Source organism: Polypterus senegalus, chromosome 9 (genome assembly GCF_016835505.1).
Source record: "Polypterus senegalus isolate Bchr_013 chromosome 9, ASM1683550v1, whole genome shotgun sequence".
Taxonomy (NCBI): Eukaryota; Metazoa; Chordata; class Cladistia; order Polypteriformes; family Polypteridae; genus Polypterus; species Polypterus senegalus.
The window spans coordinates 126,994,689-127,014,310 of record NC_053162.1 but is presented as its reverse complement, the minus strand read 5'-3'; the positions used below and the strand labels follow the sequence as shown (position 1 = coordinate 127,014,310).

Here is a 19,622-nt window from a genome sequence, read left to right as displayed (position 1 = left end):
AAAGAAATTATTGAAAAGTATGAGTGTGGCGTTCATGTTACTGATCTTGCCGCCAAGTACAAGAAGTCAAAACCTACGATTTCGACTATTCTAAAGCAGAAAGAATCTATTAAAGCAGCTGATGCTGCAAAAGGAGTTACAGCATTAACCAGGCAGAGGCCTCAAGTGCTGGAAGAGGTGGAAAAACTGTTTACCAGTTTACTCATTTACCAATTTGAGAACCCTCCTGCTTTCAAGCAGCACAATGTAAACAAAGCCAGACTAACAGTGATGTGGAGGGCAAACACGAAATGGTTGGGTCACAAGGACTTTGTTTTTGGAATGGCTGCATGAGGCTTTCGCTCCCACCAGCTAAACAGCTAAAAACACCAGAAACCCAAGAAATCACAAGAGAGAAAATACCTGAAGGAAAACATCCCTCCATCACGGAGCCAGACTCTCCTTCAAAACTGTACCTCCTCTCCACCCAGTTCCTCCTCACTTCATGCCAGAACTTGACTAATGCAAGGTTAGTTTTCTTGGTGGTTTATGGTTAGTTCTTGTATTACGGATTTTTCAAATGTTTATTTTTCGGTTAGTAGCGTGAATTGTTGCAGTGATACTTTTCACTTTTTTCCCCCGTGCTTAAAACTCATTAAAAAGTGTTTATACATCGATCGGTTGCAAGGCTATAGATAGAACTCCTGTAATGTTATTTTCTTGGTTGCTTGTGGTTGGTTTTTAAATAAAGTTTGGATTTGTTCAAATGTTCCTTTTTTTTCCCTGTGCTTAAAAAAAAAGTGCTTATACAGCGATCAGCTTGCAAGACTATAGCTCGAACTGCTGCAGTGTTACCGAGAGAGAGAGTGCTCCTGTGCTGCTGAGAGAGAGAGCGTGGGCTTGTGTGCTGCTGAGAGAGAGAGAGGGAGGGAGCGTGCTGCTGAGAGAAAGAGAGAGAGAGAGAGCGGGCTCGCGTGCTGCTGAGAGAGAGAGGGGGCGTATGCAGCTGAGAGCAAACGAGCCTGCGCGTGCAGCTCAGCAGGGAGCCTGGGTGTTTGTGTCAGTGTTATTCAATGTTTTTACATTAGTTTACTATTACACTGTGCATTCTATGGTATAATTAACTATATTTGTGCTTAAAAATCTTTAAAAAAAATATATTTACATACAGTTCGTACAGTCTGGAACGGATTAATTGTATTTACATACAATCCTATGGGGGGAAATTGCTTCAGTTCACGACCAAATCGGTTTACGACCAGAGGTTTGGAACAAATTATGGTCGTGAACCGATGTTCCACTGTACTGATGAATTGCTGCAAAGTAATGGCAAAATATGACAACTGAAGCACAGATACAAAGTCACCAAATTAAAATTTACTGTCCATAAATTATTTGATAAATCACAAGGTATAATCTTTCAGGACGGCTTTGCACACAGAAAACACTCACTTCATTTCCAAAAGACATTGATACAACTTCATGCAGCTTTTTTGCTGCAGTGGAAAAAATTTTTAGATCTACAATTAACTTGTGTTTACACTTTCTGCCACCAGTAAAAAAGGTGAATGTTTTACAGTCATGTGAAAACATTAGGACACCCTTTGAAAGCATGTGGTTTTTTGTAACATTTTTAATAAATGGTTATTTCATCTCCGTTTCAACAATACAGAGAGATTAAAGTAATCCAACTAAACAAAGAAAACTGAGGAAAAGTCTTTTCAAGATCTTCTGTAAATGTCATTCTACAAAAATGCCTATTCTAACTGAGGAAAAAGATAGGACACCCTTGCCCCTAATAGCGAGTGTTACCTCCTTTGGCTGAAATAACTGCAGTGAGACGGTTCTTGTAGCCATCTACCAGTCTTCGACATCGGTCTGAGGAAATTTTACCCCACTCCTCAATGCAGAACTTTTTCAGCTGTGAGATGTTTGAGGGTTTCTTGCACGCAGCCCTTTTCAAGTCACCCCACAGCATCTCAATGGGATTCAAATCTGGACTTTGACTTGGCCATTCCAGGACTCTCCATTTCTTCTTTTTCAGCCAATCTTTGGTTGATTTACTAGTATGTTTTGGGTCATTGTCATGTTGCATGGTCCAGTTCCGCTTCAGCTTTAATTTTCTAACTGATGGTCTCACATGTTCTTCAAGCACCTTCTGATACACAGTAGAATTCATCGTGGATTCTATGATGGTGAGCTGACCAGGTCCTGCTGCAGCAAAGCAGCCCCAAACCATGACACTTCCACCTCCATGCTTCACAGTTGGTATGAGGTTCTTTTCTTGGAATGCTGTGTTTGGTTTACGCCAAACATGTCCTCTGCTGTTGTGTCCAAATAATTCAATTTTGGACTCATCTGTCCAAAGAACATTATTCCAGAAGTCCTGGTCTTTGTCAACTTTATCTCTGGCAAATGTCAGTCTGGCCTCGATGTTTCTCTTGGAAAGCAAAGGTTTCCTCCTTGCACACCTCCCATGCAAGTTAAACTTGTACAGTCTCTTTCTGATTGTAGAGGCATGTACTTCTACATCAACAGTAGCCAGAGCCTGCTGTAGTTCTCGAGATGACACTTTAGGGTTTTGGAGACCTCTTTTAGCATCTTGCGGTCTGCTCTTGGGGTGAACTTGCTGGGGCGACCAGTCCTGGGCATGTTGGCAGTTGTTTTGAAAGCCCTCCACTTGTAGACTATCTTCCGGACAGTGGAATGGCTGATTTCAAAATCTTTTGAGATCTTTTTAAATCCCTTCCCAGACTCATAGGCTGCTACAATCTTTTTTCTGAAGTCCTCTGACAGCTCTTTTGTTCTCACCATGGTGCTCACTCTCACTTCAACAGTCAGGAGCACACCAAACTAAATGTCTGAGGTTTAAATAGGGCAAGCCTCATTCAACATGCAGAGTAACGATCTACTAATTATGTGCACCTGGTGTGATATACCTGTGTGAGATCTGAGCCAATTTAAGAGGGAATACATGTGAGGGTGTCCTATCTTTTTCCTCAGTTAGAATAGGCATTTTTGTAGAATGACATTTACAGAAGATCTTGAAAAGACTTTTCTTCAGTTTTCTTTGTTTAGTTGGATTACTTTAATCTCTCTGTATTGTTGAAACGGAGATGAAATAACCATTTATTAAAAATGTTACAAAAAACCACATGCTTTCAAAGGGTGTCCTAATGTTTTCACATGACTGTATATATTCCAAAACTAAGATTAAACGCATTCTGAGTCAGTTTGGTAAAGACAGCAATCTAGTTCTTAACTGTCATTAAACTGATTACTGTCTGAAACTTAACACTTTTAATGCTTTATAAATTCCCTGCACACTTTGACAATTGCTATAGAAGTCAGTTTTGAAATTCATTAAAAATAGCAACTTGGGCTATTAGACAGGGAGCAAAGTAGCTTTCAAGTTCAACTTTAAGTTTTTTTTTTCTTTCAACACTCATAAAATGCTTTCTTATAGAATCAACCTTCATCGTAATACTTAATATGATCATGCTTATTTATCTTACTTGATCTTAGTGCAGCTTTTGACATAATGGACCATTCTTTACAGCTCTTTGTAGCTCAGCAAGTTATGCACACAGCAGGAGTTTCAGGAATTGCCCTTGAATGGTTTTGATTAAATATTAACAATAAAAGACAAGTTTCTCTGGATAGTGATGCAATCAATGGTCAGTGCTTACCTGTTTCCTTTATGTATACATATGAGGCTGCTCAGCAAAGTGACTATTTGTTTTGCTGTCAATTTTAATTTTTCATGTGGTTAACAAAGAAATATTTTTCTCTTTTAATTGGATATACTGTATGTATATGAAATGTCACATTTACTATATTGTGTCTGTGAAGAATAAACTTAAAACAAGACAGAAAAAACTGTCCTAAGATACACCACAAAAATATTACATGTTCAATTGGAGAAGAACTTGAGAAATATACGATTTAACATTAAATAAAGTGGCTCACAAAATACATGAATGTAACTAACTAATTATTGCACTGGTAAACAAGCATTTTGCTACTGGGATTCTTTCACCTTTGTACTTTAACAAATTTCACTTGCTGACTTCAAATCTGAAAACCGTTTTCAGCCAGAACGTCCCATTTTTTAGTTATGATGTTCCAGGTCTTGGACAACTAGGGTGACTGGACAGTAAAGGCGATGCGTTTCAGCATTTAAGAAATGTTTGGTCTTGAGAAAAGTGAAGCCAAAATTAAGAAAGATGTTTTTGTTGGCCCAGAAATCCGTGATGTGATGATTGACAATGAGTTCAAAAAGAAACTGAGGCCCACTGAATCAGCACCCTCATTCGTGCAGGTTGTCCAGAATTTTCTTGACAGTCACAGAGCAGAGAATTATGCTGAGCTTGTGGAGAATATGCTAAAAGTATATTAGCTTATGTGAGCCAGAATGTCACTGAAGATGCATTTTTTACATTCTTATCTTGACTTTTTTCCACCAAATCTAAGCGATGTCAGAGATGAGCATGGGGAAAGATTTCATCAAGATATAAAGGTGATGGAAAACCGATATCAGGGAAAATTCACTTCGAGCATGATGGGTGACTACTGTTGGTTCTTGCAAAGAACTGTGCAGTACAAGAGCAAAAGGGAGTGCCTCCAATATTTTTGGGCATGCTGACCTCACTTTTATATTGAGGTAAATTGACATAAATATACTTTAACGTGTCTTTGGCATCGTCTTCTGGTTTGTTTTCAGAATAAACACATCAAAACAATTTTGGTAGGATATAGTCCAAACTCCAGATATCGTGTTGATATATTATATTGATATTCAAAAGTGTCAAAACATCAATGATGTGTATTTCAAAAACCTGACATGCTAGCTTAATTCCGATTTCATATATGAAATCAGTGTAAAAAAAATTAAAAAAGAGATGCTCTGAAGTTCCCAGAAGCAAACAAAAAATATTTTTTTGTAGACCAGTGTTATCAGATGTTTAAGTAATTCTGGGCACCTAATGCGTTCAAAAATCAGCTCATCTAGGCCAAGCTCCATGTCAGATACTGAACCCAATCTGAGGAAGAGGTATTACTTAATAACTGTCATCTCATTACCTTAACCCTTAGGAAGACAGTTTATAACAGCAGGGTGCCCAGAACGATTTAAGCTTTTTGCTATAAAGTTGCTAAGGATAAAGCAAAGACCAAAATGCTTAAAGTCAGCCAAGAAACAAAGCACACCATGGGCACAGTCAACAAACCACATGGTATAAACAAGTGCATTTCACGCCAAAGAAAATTCTTCATTTAAACAGAGCAGCAGAAATGACTTATGACAAGGGCATTAGTACATTTGTGGAAGCATACACAAACTGTTATTTGCTTCAATTTCATTTATAATAATAAAAGTATTTCCATCATTAGAAAGAAGATGATTTAAAAGGGGTGGTGCAGTGGTAGCACTGTTGCCACACAGTAAGAACACCAGGGTTCTTATCCCTGCCTGCATGGAATTTGCATGTTCTTCCTGTGTACATGTGTGTTTGCTCCAGGTGCTCCAGTTTCCTCTCCCAGTCCAAAGAAATGCAGGTTAGGTGAACCGTTGTTGCTAAATTGACCCTTGTGTTTGTCCTGCAATGGACTGGCACTCTGCCTTGTTCCTGCTTTGTGCCTTATGATTGCAGGAATAGCCCTGCTCTGGATAAATTGGTTATGAAAAAAGATGGATGATTTAAATAACATTTTGCTTATCTTTATGTGGTAGTGCCATTCTTATTACCAAATAAGTTGATATATCATGATCTTAAAGTCCACGTTAATGACATTGGCAAAGTATTCCAAACTGTACAGCATGCACCAAAACCACAAATTACAAAATTAAATAAACAGTTACATTTCATAATTTTTATGGTAAGCTATAATTTTTAAAGTTGAATGTGACTGATGTGAGATGAGAAATTTCTTTTACCATTCGTAGAATAAAAGTTTGAGTATGAAGGTAGAAGTGCTGAACAGTTTCAAGTATCCACAAATACTGTCACTGTAACATATTAAATGAATGTGTTTTTTCATTATTTCCACATAAAATGTCAGCATTTATGTTATAAAAGTCTAGGTTCTTTGTGCCTTTTACCTTAAATTGTTTTTTTCTTCCTTCAGTAGAACTTTAATTATTGGCATTTCTAAGCATTTCCTTTAGTATGATTTTCCAGATGCAATAAAAAATGTAATTAATGCTTGTTAATTTATACATTTAAAACAATATACACATCATTTTTTGACAGATACCATTTCACTCAACACATGGGACCAATGTAATGTTTATAAAAGAGACCCAAATGAAATGATGGATAAATGAATATTTAAATAGAGCAAAGAACAAGAAGAAGAATTTCTATACAAGATCTCTGATGTAAGAAGAATCTTAGCCAGCCTGAGTTCTTACTACTGGCAGGAAGACAACCTGACTGCAGGCAGTGAGGATGAGCGACTATATTGAAATGTGAATCACAATGGTGAGCCCAGGACTGTGTACATTTCTCCTTTTCATAATAAACAGTTAAAAGCAGCTTATATGATGTTTTGATCCAAATATGTTTACAACTACTGCTAAACCTAAATGTATATTTCAAAATTGACAAAACAAATGGTTGCAAAATCAAACCACAAAAAAAAACACAACTGCCAAAAAAAAAAAGTGGCACTTTTAGCTACAGTTTATGCTCTCATGGAGGACTTTCAATGCTGCAGAGATAAATACAGTGCAATTGATGCTAACTTGGAAACCTAACAGAAAGAAGTGACTGATACATACCAGAATCCTCCATCAATGATGGTTCAATTTTGGGAGACAGGAAGGCCACAAGAAGATTGAGGTGATAGATTCCTAGAGCATATGTTACTATATACCATCCCTGAAAACAGGAAATGTAATTAGATATTATTTCAGAATTAGCTAAAATAACCAGTTCAATATTTTGTCTGAGTCACTACTTTCCAGTTATAATGGTTAGTCAGCCCAGACCTTGCACTCGCTCAGCTCTAATTAAGCCGGCCTCAGCACTGTCACCTGCTCAAGACCCTTAATTTTTCAAAGCAGACTAAAAACAAATTGGCAAAATGATAATTGCTTACCTGTAGAAGAAATATTCGTAGCAGGAAAAGTATTGATAACAAGACAGTAATCCCCCACCTAATCAAAATGTGAGGGGTGGATTTATCCAAAAAGCCCTGGTACCGCTGTATGAAAAAGAGAAGATAAACTATTTGTATTGCCATTCTGTTATCAAAGTCAAGCATGCTTTTGAATTGTACAATTATCAGTTATATTAGGATGTTTTGAATACATGAAGCTGTTCATTTATACACTTTATTAGCAAAGGTTTTCCTTTTGAATTAATGTTAATGCTTTATAATTGCCAATTTATTAATCATTTAAAAAAATTAATAATGCAGCATATTAAATCAATGTCAGTCCAGAAAGCATTTGCCAGTAAGACAACATACCTGTGCTAGACGAGTGCCGATCACACCCAGACTTAACGGCTGGGGAGAAGCATCTCCCTCACTAAAGCCACCTGCCGCCTCTGACATTCTGAAAAATTGAGAACTTTTGATGATTCAAAGTTATGGACCTCCTCATCCTAAAGACAGACAGAATATGGAGTGTTAATAAATTATTACAAGACTAACACTGAAATATAAAAACACTGTTCTAAAAGTTGATAATCACTTCCCATTTGATTTATAACCACTGCATAACTATCTAGAAGTTCCACAAGTTGACTGATACTCAAATCACACACACATGAGGTATACAAACAGGTGGGAAAATAAGTAGTTGTAAAATTTCATTATTTTACAGTAATCTACAATCGTAAGTCTTAAAGAATGATATTTTAATTCTGTCATAAAGCACCCAGCCTCTTCATTCTTTTTTTAAATTATGTCTGATATGTTATGTAATTATTGTTATTTTTATTGTTCCAATGTATTTTTTTATGGGAACAACATTACTAGTATGTCCCTAAATGGTTTTGAAAAATGTGTCTGGCCTTAAAAATATTAAAACAAATGATCATTAATACTTCCATGACAGAGAATAAATAAAGTATGTATCTATCTATCCATCAAATCAAGAAATTACTTTTTACTGTAGTACTTTTTTAATTTAATATTTTATTTCTATAGCATGCACTATTAACATTTTTTTTTTACAAACTGTATTCTTAAACTGCATATGCACAGTGTTTTGCAAAATTATTAAAACATGTTAAAGGTTTTCAAATGTTGTAGGATTATTAATGCTACATAAGCATCTTGCTCCTATATGTATTTTTATTGCAAACTGTCACAACTTTAAAAGGAAAATTTTGAGGAAACAAAAAGGGCAAAAATCTTAAAGAGAAAATCTAAAGTTTGCTGCTTGCACATATTCTGGTCAATCTTTTTGTCCCATCAAAAAGATGATTAAACAGTTGGCCTGTGCTTGTTCATTGAAATTATTGTCTAATTTTTTGCATAAAAGTTCAGTTACTTAAAAGACAATTGGCACGATATAAACATAAAAGTATAAAAAGAAGAAAACATTCTAAAAAAGGCTCACATGAAGTAAGAAAGTGTGCAGATTAGGAAAAGGGTACAAATCTTTCTCAAGCATCTGAGTCTATTTCTGAGTACCATTGGCATGATAAATAAGAAATGTAAACTGCACCATACCACCCAGACAAGGTCTAGAAAAGAATGTCACTCAAAACACAGCATCAGAACAAGTATCAGACTCTAGCGGGAAGGCACTGAAAGGAACAGACCCTTCCAGAGATCAAAAGAATTTGGTGGCAGAGAGCAGAGTAAACATGTATTAGTCAAAAGTATTATACACTCTGGATAACACTGGCCTTTGTGGTAAACAGGCATGAAGAAAAAATACTCAAAAAGGACCATTTAAGCTCCATCCAGAATTTTCCAGAAATCATAAGTATAACCAGATTTGGTTAGGGAAAAGGTAAAGTGGTAAGATAAAGAATGAATATTCTGGGCAAAATTCAAATTGCAAGTTGTGGTATAAATGTAACACAAACCACTAATTAAGAGACGTCTATTCGGGTGAATATGGTGGTGTCAGCAATCTGTGCAAGAGAAACTGTGCATCTTGTTAAAGCTAAACAAAAATTAGATGGTGCAGTTTTTAAGAAAGCATTATCATGAGCAATTGCTCAAGTCAGACAAAAAAATAAATAAAGCTAGGGAGAAGAGTTGCTTTTGAGCAGAACTGTAATCAATAGTACTGCCCTGAAAGAACATTGGTCCATTCCTGGTTAGTTCAACCAAATATGGATGTGTGGAATATAAACTCTGTTTAAGACATCTAATGTAGTTATGTTTGTCTAAAACTTTGAGTATGGAAGTTTTCGATTTGTGTTCAACCAACAAGTGAAAAGATTTAACTAGTCTGAGCAGTTTTTCAAGGAATTGTATAGGCCACACATATCCAAAGTTAGTTCATCTAACATTATTTTCCTATCTTACCAATAACATGATTCTTGACAACAGCTTCAAATACACACATCAAAACATGGATTTACAGCTTGAAATTGAATACCAGTATGAAGCAGAAAGAGTAGCCTAGTGGCCGAATCAATTTCATGTAAAGGACAAGGCTACCAGTTGAGTCTCCACATGTGACTTGCGATGTGAACAGAACTAAGACACTGAACCGGTGTGTGAAAATTCTAAAATGATAAACATCAGGGCAGTGAACACACTTGAATATTATTGCTTCTCAAGCATAGTAAAAGCTTCTTAATGCACGCAGGGGAGGGTAAATAATTAAACTTCTGCCTGACGCACAAACCTTACAATGACTGATATCAACTTTTATACGGTCATATGACTAAACGTGTTAAAATAATTTTTATTAAAATGTAGTCAAACTAAAGGTTACACATAAGTCATATTGATATCAAACATACATATTGACCTGCTACGTTCTCAAAACCTTTTAATACAATTTAGTGTCTTGGTTGGTGGACAGAGCCTACCACGACAGCATCGGACGCAAGGGAAGAACCAAAGCTGGGGAAGACGGCAGACCACATTTGATTTATTAATCTCAAATTCCACATACTTTATTGTTGCATGCCTTTACAGCACACTGTACTTTCTGGAGTGATAATATCTAGGGAGTACTGGAAGTCCTCGTCGCCATAAGCATACAGTATACATAAACACCACGCGTTCTGTTATAAGACACATACAGCTCCCGAAAAATGTATTAATATTTACACTATGACATTACTCCTAAACCAACACAAGATTAAAAGATAACCGAGTGGAAAAAGCCACTAAAAAGTCTCACGGAACTGCCGCTACGGAGGACTTAAAAGCGCACACACAAAGTCCTTTCTGCAGGATATGAGATGGACCCGAATGTGGAAAGCACAAAACCCTTGCGCTTGGTTTCGATTACAGAAAAAAAAATCACCAACATGTTACAGGGCAAAACTGTCCGCACGTTTCTTTTTTTTCTAAGTCAACGCAAATCCACCACCTTTCAAAATAAATACCACTACCCCTGAACACTCGCTACATCACGATGGGGGAAACGAAGAGCTAGATATATAATTAGGCGGCTTAATTTCACTCACCCGTCTGTGATTCTGAAATTCCGGTTTCTGCTCCGCCCATTATGATCTGATTGGTGGAAGATCAGCAATGTTGTAATTTGATTGATAAATCAAACTGTCAATCTCAATGATAGGTAGCCCTGTATAGTTATCCATTAACGAGGCGCGTGTGGTTTTCGGTTAGTCAGCCACTCGTATATTTATTAAAGGCAAGATGAATTTCAGAAAGGGTTTAATTCTATATGGCTAATTAAATATCAGAGGAAAATACTGAACTCCACACCAGACTGCTGCTTATGCATATGCAGTAATGGGAGGGCTAATTATCTGAAAAATTAGCGAATTGAATTCTAAATTATCAGTAGGGTTAAAAAGGGGAATTTTGAAAATAAGTAGCTGACAATACTGGTATTAGCCTTTCAGGTGTGGAAATGTAAAAAAACAGGTCGAACCCGTATGGCCAGCTAAATTCTGATAACATTATTTACCTTTGCATATTACCTCAATTGTCGATGAAGATTCGTCTAACTTTATTCGTGAATGCATTGTCACTGTTAAAATAAGTTTCTCTTTTGAAAAAAAAAAAGTCACATTCTTCTCATTACACACTCCTACGCAAAGGTATAGATGCTAATCACTAACATTTTGTAGATCTTTTAATAATGAACGGTACTATGGAAACTGAAAATAGTAAACTGCTGCTTTGAACACATATAGTTAGCGACTGAATTTCGTTTCATTATAATTAAGATATAAACGATCATTGTGTAAAAGCACTTTTATGTTCAAGTATAACTAAGCTGGCTAATTCGATGAATATTAAGGGTCTTTTGAATCATTTAGGAATCACAGATTGAATTATAACTGAACAATTTGTGCACAGAAATATATAATTTTATGTTTTTTGATTTTTGTAATGCAGTACTGTTTCATCTTCAGGTATGATGAAGGATGGACTGACATACACACACAGCCAGCAGTAAATAGTCTTTGGAAGGACCTTTCTTATCATTTTGAGGTGGGGACCCTAGCTAGCCACAATTGCTGGCCTGGTATGTGTGACAGGAATCCTGACTACAGTAAATCCTACTGTTGGCCTTGGGAGACACCAAGTAAATTGCTTGAACTTTTTTATTTGGAGCTATAGCTGCATTCAAGGATTTTGTCAATTATTCCATTGTGAGGTGTGCATTTGCAGTGGGTGAGCTCACACTGGCCACTATGAATCTGTCACAATGACCGGTGCAACAGCACAGTCAATCCTAGACCTGTACAGTACCAGTCAATCTGGATGTAAAAACATCTGTTGCATTGCTGACAGTAACTGCAGCCAGTAAACTGCCTGTCCCACTCTGTCTAATACCTACCGGGGCCCACTCAAAGATGTCCATTTTAGATGAGTAACCTCTCAGGGCTGTACACCCTTATGTGGTCACAAACAGAGAAGGGAAGTCTCTGTACCTGTAAGTCATAATGTCTTTTCTGGTTGTGGCCAGCTTCATGTTACTGTGTCCTGGCAAACTTTTGTGTGACTTCAACTCTGTCCTGTAGCAATTGAGCATATTCTGTGCCCAGAGGCACTGTTGCACAATTGGGAGGCTGCCTGAAAGTCAGAGCTGCTATAGTCCACAGTTTTCAATCCAGCATCAGAGGTTTCAGGTGTGCTGTTTGTAGGTTCCTGTGCTGCAGAGCAATATACCGTCATGATCAAAAGGATGATACTGGTCCCAGTCACACTGGTCTTGCTCTGTAACTAGTGATAACTGGGTGGTGAAAGTTTGAACGAAGCATTCCACTTTGGGGATGAAGTAGTGTGTTACACGTTTCCAGATGGCAAATTTTTCCACACACCACTTGAAATACTTGGCTTTAGATATTTTCAAGTGTAATTCCCTCAGTACTCCTGATCTGATAATCACCTACTCAATGAAAGTTTGACTGCCAGAACATTGTCCTCCTGCCCTTTCATAAAATAGACCACTATCAACAAAACAGTGAGCCAGGAGAAAATCTATCCAGCTTTGTGCCTTGCACAGCTAGGAGTCCTCCATGTGGTGTATTGGCAGTTTTCTGCTATGGTAAAATACTGCAGTTAAGCTTCTTTTCTACAGCCTACGTTTGCTCATGCTGCTCAATCTTGGCACTCTTATTTTGCACCATGTCTACACAACAGAGTATCTGCATTGTAATGATATTTTCCTTCCTTGTTTTGGAGGGTGAACTGGAAAACCTGAAGCCATTCTAATCAATGGAATACCTATCATTTAGGCTTGCAGAAGGATAAGAGGCATTACAAAGGGCAGTATGCAGAGACAGTGCCGGCACTGTCAAATAGACTCCAACATGGCAGACATCTCTGCATCACACAGTGGTTGCATTCAGACTTACTAACTGCTAAAGTAGGCCACCAATCCTTTGGCTTGCTGGTACAAATGAGGCAAAATAGCCATAATGCCAATGCTGCTAGTGTCAGTATACAATGTGAAGAGTAGGTTTGGGTCAGTAGGTGCTAATATGGAAGCCTGGCAGAGGGAAGTCTTTAGCTGCCAGTGGCACTTGTTGGGGTGGAATTTCAGGTTCACTGCCCTTAATTTATTCAATACAGCCCACAAGGAATGTTCATATACCAGCAACTCATCTAAGGAGTGCTGTAAGGGAAAGTTTGCCTATATCATGTGAAACAATGGGCTTCTGTGTTGACCATCCATGTGTTTTGACCTTTCTGTCCAGGCAAGTCAGAATGCCTATATTCATGTCACCTGACACTCCAGTGTTTTTTTATAAAGTTCATACCCCAAAAGTGGGTTTCACTTACATCTGCAACCTAGGTACATAGAATCCATTGTTGCTCCTTGATTTAAATGTGGATTTTTGCCATTCCTTTCATCGCTAGAGCTTCTTCAGTTGCAGCAACAAACTGTACTCAGATGGTGGAGAGTCTACTGTCTTTCAGAAGTATGTCAGAGCATACTATCATTCCTTGGCTAGTATAACTCGCCAGGGTTTTCACATATTCTCCATTAATAAAAGTGGGAAGGGGGCAATAGTCTCCATTACCTAATTGAAGCATGACTACTGGTGTTCTAGTGCATGCATCTTTGTGTGTTTTTGGGATCTTTGGCCTTCCGTGGGACCCAGGGCTGTCCCTTCTACACTCGGTCCTTGAAGTTTCCCACCAACTTTGATTTTCAAATGTTCATGTTCTTCATTTTCATTTTATAAGTTATCTGCATGTGTCCTAGACAGATGCAACACCATCATGCTGGGGTGTGTCTTTGGGCAGATACAGCCAAAGGAGAGAGCACAATATCTTGTCTGCATCTTGAGTGTTTTTGAGGCCATCTTCCCATTTAGTTGTGTGATCCTGTTGGGCCTGCTCCAAATTGGCAATTAGATCAGTTCTCCTGGCAGTGGAATCCTCTTCCTTGAGTTTTAGCCCAACACAAGTTCATAGTTCACCGCTTCCAGGAATGCTTTATGTTAATGGTCCTTGTAAAAATCTGTTATTAGCGCTATTTGTGATGGGGACCCTGACTTACTCCTACTGGCAGCCTCTGGAGACTCCTGGTGAAGTAATTCAACCTCCTCAGTGTAACTGCCATCTTAATGAGCTCTCTTCTCATTCTTTTCCAGTCCAACCTGTGATGCCATTCCTTTTATGCTGTTCCATTATCCACAGCTTGCCTCCTGTAGATCCTCGGCTGTATATTTCCACATAGGTCAGAGTTGCTAAAATATTCTTTACTTTTAATGTCAGACTGTGTTATTTTTATTGCTGCTGTAAAGCTGGCAAACCAAAAAGATCCATGCCTCCTTTGATAAAATAAAACAGAGTCTGAGAATAATCTGCTACTCCTTAATGCACATTCCTGCAGAATCATGCTATTTTCACTTTAATTTAGGTTAAAAAATAATGCAGACAAAAGGAATATCAAAAGACATGGAAAATACCCACATTTTACATGAAAATCCAACATTTTTCAAATATATTTATAGTTATTTGGCTATTAAAATACATTAAAAACAGAAAATAAATTCTTAAACAAACTATACAAAAGGAAAATAATTATCAGTAGATGCTAAAAAACATTACTGCAACTCATAAACTATAGGTAATATTTGTCTTTCATGGTCAATGCTGACCTCAGGCTTTACACTTTTTTAAATATAAAGACAGGCATGAGTTGTATAGTGCCATATGGTAGTGCAACCCTGGATTTTGATCCTGTGACCGTGTTGTGACAATCTGTTGAACTATCTCCCCTTCAGGGCACACCACCTGCCAGTTCCATGTTGCAGCTACAGGGGCCATTATGCAGTTTTATTTATTGGTTAATGTGTTTAATTTGATCTAAAATATGCTAAAAACAGAACAATTTTCCCATTGAAAATCTTGTATTTTGAATATGTTTTCAATGTCCCCATTATGTACATAGGGTGATGTGTCATATTAATCACATGCAAATTACAAAGCAAAAATTGATTGTGCTCTTAGTGAATAAGCACAGAAGAAAGTTCAGTGTCACATGTAAATCTTTTTGCCCTGAAACACACAGAGTAAAATGATCAAGGTCAAAAAGAGATCAAAAGATCAAAATTTGATCTTTTTTCAGGCTTGAGTATGATCCAGACATATCTTACAAGCCCTCCATACTTCAGTAAAACAAAAACAATCATATGTAAAGATTATTTGTCCATGTTTGCACTTTGAAAATATGGCAAAGGCTGTTTTAATGTTAAGGGAACCCCCTTATCCCATCCCTTCTTACTGGCAAATCCAGTAAACTGTTGTTCTTTTAAATATAGCATACAATCTGTGAAACAAATATAGAGGAGCCATATTGCTGTGTACACATTTGAAACTAAAATTAAAGCAAACCTCTGACAGTGGTGTCTGTGATTGCTGTATTTGGCTCAGACCTTGTGGTTAATATTTAAAGTCAAGAACAGAACCACTTGTAGATACTTTCTTAAATTTTGAAAGAGTGCTTGCATCCTGTTTACGAAGTCCTTAATAGCTGCATATGTCAGATACTATAAGAAAATTATGAGAGTAATATGAGAGTATTAGGATAGTTGATATAATTGACTAATTGACAGAGCAACTATAATTGGCCAATAACATGAAATGAGAGTTACAAAAGCAGCAATTACTGAAACGGAAAACAAAATGGTGTCAAACAGTAATGTTTAAAATTCAGAATAAATTAAGAATATAACAAACAGGACTCAACACAATGTGTGTGGTCACTGCTGATATCAAGCTTTTGATGTTGTTTTTATCTGTTGTGGCATTTTGATGTCTGGCACTTTAACACCATATAAAGAAAGACTTTAAGTCAGTTGTACTTTTCTGCTTTTTTTCATTACTGCTTTGTAAAACACACAGAATATTCCATTCTATTAATAGCTAGTATGGATTGAGACCATTTTGGAAGAGGCAAAATAAATCCATTAACTCCTAAAACCAGGAAAGAAAGTAACCTTTAGGGGTTGCACTAAGATAAGTTCATTAACAGGCAGAGGTCTGAGACCAGAAAAAACTATGAAATTGATAGCCAAAACCAAAACAACATTTAAAAATCAAACTCAAAAACGACTGTCTTGTGTTTAAAGATTATTTTTCTCAATTAGTAATTTCAAAAGAAAATTAGTTAATATTTTTGTTAACTCAAAAGTTTGGTAATGTGTCTGGTAATGTGAACCACTGTATTAACTAGTCTTTGCATGATGTAGTCAGATGTGACAGATCAAATGAAAGCATGAAAAAGGTCATTACAACATACTGTACAATCATGTAAAAAAATACAAGGTAGGTTTGAGAGTAAGTACCTTCAAATATGATGTCATTTTTTCTCTCACAGGAAAGAATAGTAAGATGTTTAAAGACAATCAAGAGCATCTGCCTCAAAAGAAATTAATTTAACCTGGAGTATTATTTGCAAGTAAGCAGGTGATGTTGAGATTAGGAAACCAATCAGTTTAGTAGCAAACATGGATGCATGCTGCTGGATGCTGATGGTGAAGCAACGTCCTCAGACAAGGATCTCAATCTGTTAGTCAGTCAATATTCCCACTTTCACTTATGGACATGAGCTTTAGGTTATGTCTGGGAGAATAAGGTTCTTATATAACTTTGCTTAGCTCAGTCTAATAGGATGAGGAGTTCAGCAACGCAAGAGGAATTTTGAGGAGAGCAACTTTATTTCTGGATGGAGAGGAGCCAGTTAAGGTGGTTTGGCCATCTATAAGTATACTGGATGTAAATCAAGGGATGGATCCAAATGTCACATCCAGGAAACAGAGGAGAGTTTTTACTTTTTGGCTACCCTGGGAATGCCTGGAATTTCCCAAGAAGTAGCTTGAGACTGTTGAGGGGTTATAGAAGTCTGTGTTGCTACATTATTCCTCACAGAGCAAAATGGAATAAAAAGAAGATGAAATGAGGGATGTATTTTAAATTGAGTATTAAAAGCAATAGGAAGATAGCAGAACTATCAAAACAAGTAAGTAGTGCAAGCACCCCAAGGTATACTATACAAAATTTGGGCAGTAGTATTTGGGATAAGTCAGAATATTAGCAAGCTTTTCATGGTAGTACCACCAACAGGGCAATGGATATAAAAAGAAGATGAATAAAAAATCTGAATAGCATATAGTATGAAATGGAGAAGGATCAGGTTGTATGGGTGCTGAGAAGAAATAAGAGCTCTGAATCACTGCAATGTATGTAAATGTATTTTTGTGTCAGCTTGAGAACCATTGGTTCAAATCTTTAAACTATTACTATCTGCAAGGAGTATGCCTGTTTTCCCCTTGTTTGTGTAGAATTTTTCCTTCATTTCACATTCTGAAGATGCACATTATAGGTTATTGAGTGTATTTAAAATGGCTGAGCATGACTAAATGTGGGTGTTACTAGATTGTGTCCTATCCATGGTTGGTTACTGCCTTAAGTTATATGTGTCCTTCAGGCAGATGTTGCTTATATCGATATAGCATGTCTATAATGTAAGCTGCTTTATTCCTCTCTTCCATAGTAACTCTTCACTGAATAACTTTCAGCACAGCATAGCACAACATGACAACTGCAAATCAAAGGGATTCAAAGAGCACTTGAATTCAGAGTACCAGAATTTCTTAGATAAGGGTCTCAAGCTTTTTCACAGTCTCAAACAAAGATAGATACTAACAGTAAATAAAGTCATCATATAGCACACATCCACACACTCATTGTGGGTCAGGTCAAAACAGGTTATGGACTGAGTTTGCACATATTTGGGAAGGAGGTATAGAATTTTGAATAGGAAAAAAAACGTGCACATGGGTAGAATGTACAAAGTACAAAGTACACAGTGTCTGTGCCAGAATTTGAACACAGAGATTTGGAACTGTAATAAAACAGCTCTAACCACTTGGCAACCACTGTCTTCCCCAGTAGAAAATAACTTTATTACATGAAAACTAAAACATGTATTTTCAGTTAGAAGTGATTTATTACACCAATGTGATATACAGATTCTGGATCAAAAGTAACATTGCTAGATATTTGAAAACATCACTGGAAATGCCAGCCATGAGGATATGATAGGTAGAAGACTGTCACAAGGCACCTGTAGTAAATACTCCATTTGAGGCATATTAGGGATTGCAAACTGACAAGGAGAAAGTGACTGAATTTTATTTAGCTTGATTTTCTGAAAGATTCTCATAAGGTCCCCCACACAAGGCTCAACATCAAAATGAAGAAGAGAATGATCAAGGTGGAGTAAGGAGATGGGCACAAATTGGTTTAAACACCAGGTGCAAAGGGTTATGATCCAAAGAACTTTTTTCTGTTTTAGCTGATATTAAAAGTGGTGTCCCTAAAGGTTCAGTACGTGGGCTAATGCTCTTTTCAATATATACAATCAATATTAATAAGGATATAAATAAGAAGCTGGTTAAGTAGACACTAAACTAAGGTGGAATGGTGGATAATGTATGTAGTGTAATATTCTTAGCAACATCTGGTACTTGAGATTCAAGTGCTCTTTGATTTGAAGCCAACTCATTACAGAGGATCCTGGACAGAATATAGACTTGGGTAGATTTATAGCAGATAAAATGTAATATAAATAAATGTAAATTATTACATGTAGGAAGTAAAAATTTTAGATTTTAATGCACAATCATAGGTTAAAATTTGAAAATGTATGCATTGGTTTGTGCTTGTCAATTGAATTGTAATATAAAAGAATAAATAAACTGCATATGTAAGGACTTTGTAAACATAGATAAATCAGAAAGATCCACACAATTGCATTTTTACTTTGACATGGCATGGTTATTTAAGCTATACAGTATTGATAAATACTGTATAGCCTCAGATTAAGATTCCAAAATGCAGTATAGGGCCAACTGCACCAGCATAAGGTCTGACAAAGGCTCTGAGGAATTCATCCTGATACCTAATAGCAGTGAGGGTACTGTAGCCTAGCACATGGAGGTCTGTGCAACCTTCCAAGGTATGCCTCCCCAGACCATTACTGACTCATTGCCAAACCAGTCATGCTGGATGATGTTGCAGGCTGCATAACGTTAACTACGGAGTCTCCAGACTCTTTCATGTCTGTCACATGCGCTCAGTGTGAACATGCTCTCATCTGTGAAGAGAATAGGGTGCCAATGGCGGAGCTGCCAATTGTGTATTCTCTGGCAAATGCCAATCGAGCTGTACAGAGATGGGCTGTGAGCAGAAGTTCCACTAGAGAATGTCGGGCTTTAATGCCACCTTCATGGAGTTTGGTCAGAAACATGCATAACAGTAGCCAGCTGGAGGTCATTTTGTAGGGCTCTGGCAGTGCTCCTCCTGTTCCTCCTCACACAAAGGAGCACATACCAGTACGGCTGATGGACTGATGCCCTTCTAGGGCCCTGTCCAGCTCTCCTTGTGCAATGGCCCATCTTCTGGTATCTCCCCCATGCTCTTGTGACTGTGCTGAGAGACGCAGCTAACCTTCTTATGACAGCACGTATGGATGTGCCATCCTGGAGGAACCGGATTACCTG

General features: G+C 37.3%; 1 protein-coding gene across 5 annotated transcripts in view; it reads right to left on the bottom strand.

Moving 5' to 3' along the window:
* The window catches only part of LOC120535759 (protein RER1-like), a 39,449-nt gene extending 28,760 nt beyond the window's left edge, over nt 1–10,689 (bottom strand). The window contains exons 1-4 of one of the 5 annotated variants that reach the window (XM_039763801.1): nt 10,593–10,689; nt 7,453–7,589; nt 7,081–7,185; nt 6,761–6,860 (exon numbers count right to left, since the gene is read on the bottom strand). In XM_039763801.1, the coding sequence (XP_039619735.1) occupies nt 6,761–6,860; nt 7,081–7,185; nt 7,453–7,539 (292 nt within the window). In that variant the 5' untranslated portion in view covers nt 7,540–7,589; nt 10,593–10,689. Of the gene's footprint in view, nt 1–6,760; nt 6,861–7,080; nt 7,186–7,452; nt 7,590–9,474; nt 10,053–10,303; nt 10,400–10,433; nt 10,513–10,592 lie in introns of those variants that run through there. The other 4 variants (XM_039763803.1, XM_039763805.1, XM_039763804.1 and 1 more) reach the window with 4 other exon arrangements.
* Between the last annotated feature and the right edge of the window lie 8,933 nt (nt 10,690–19,622).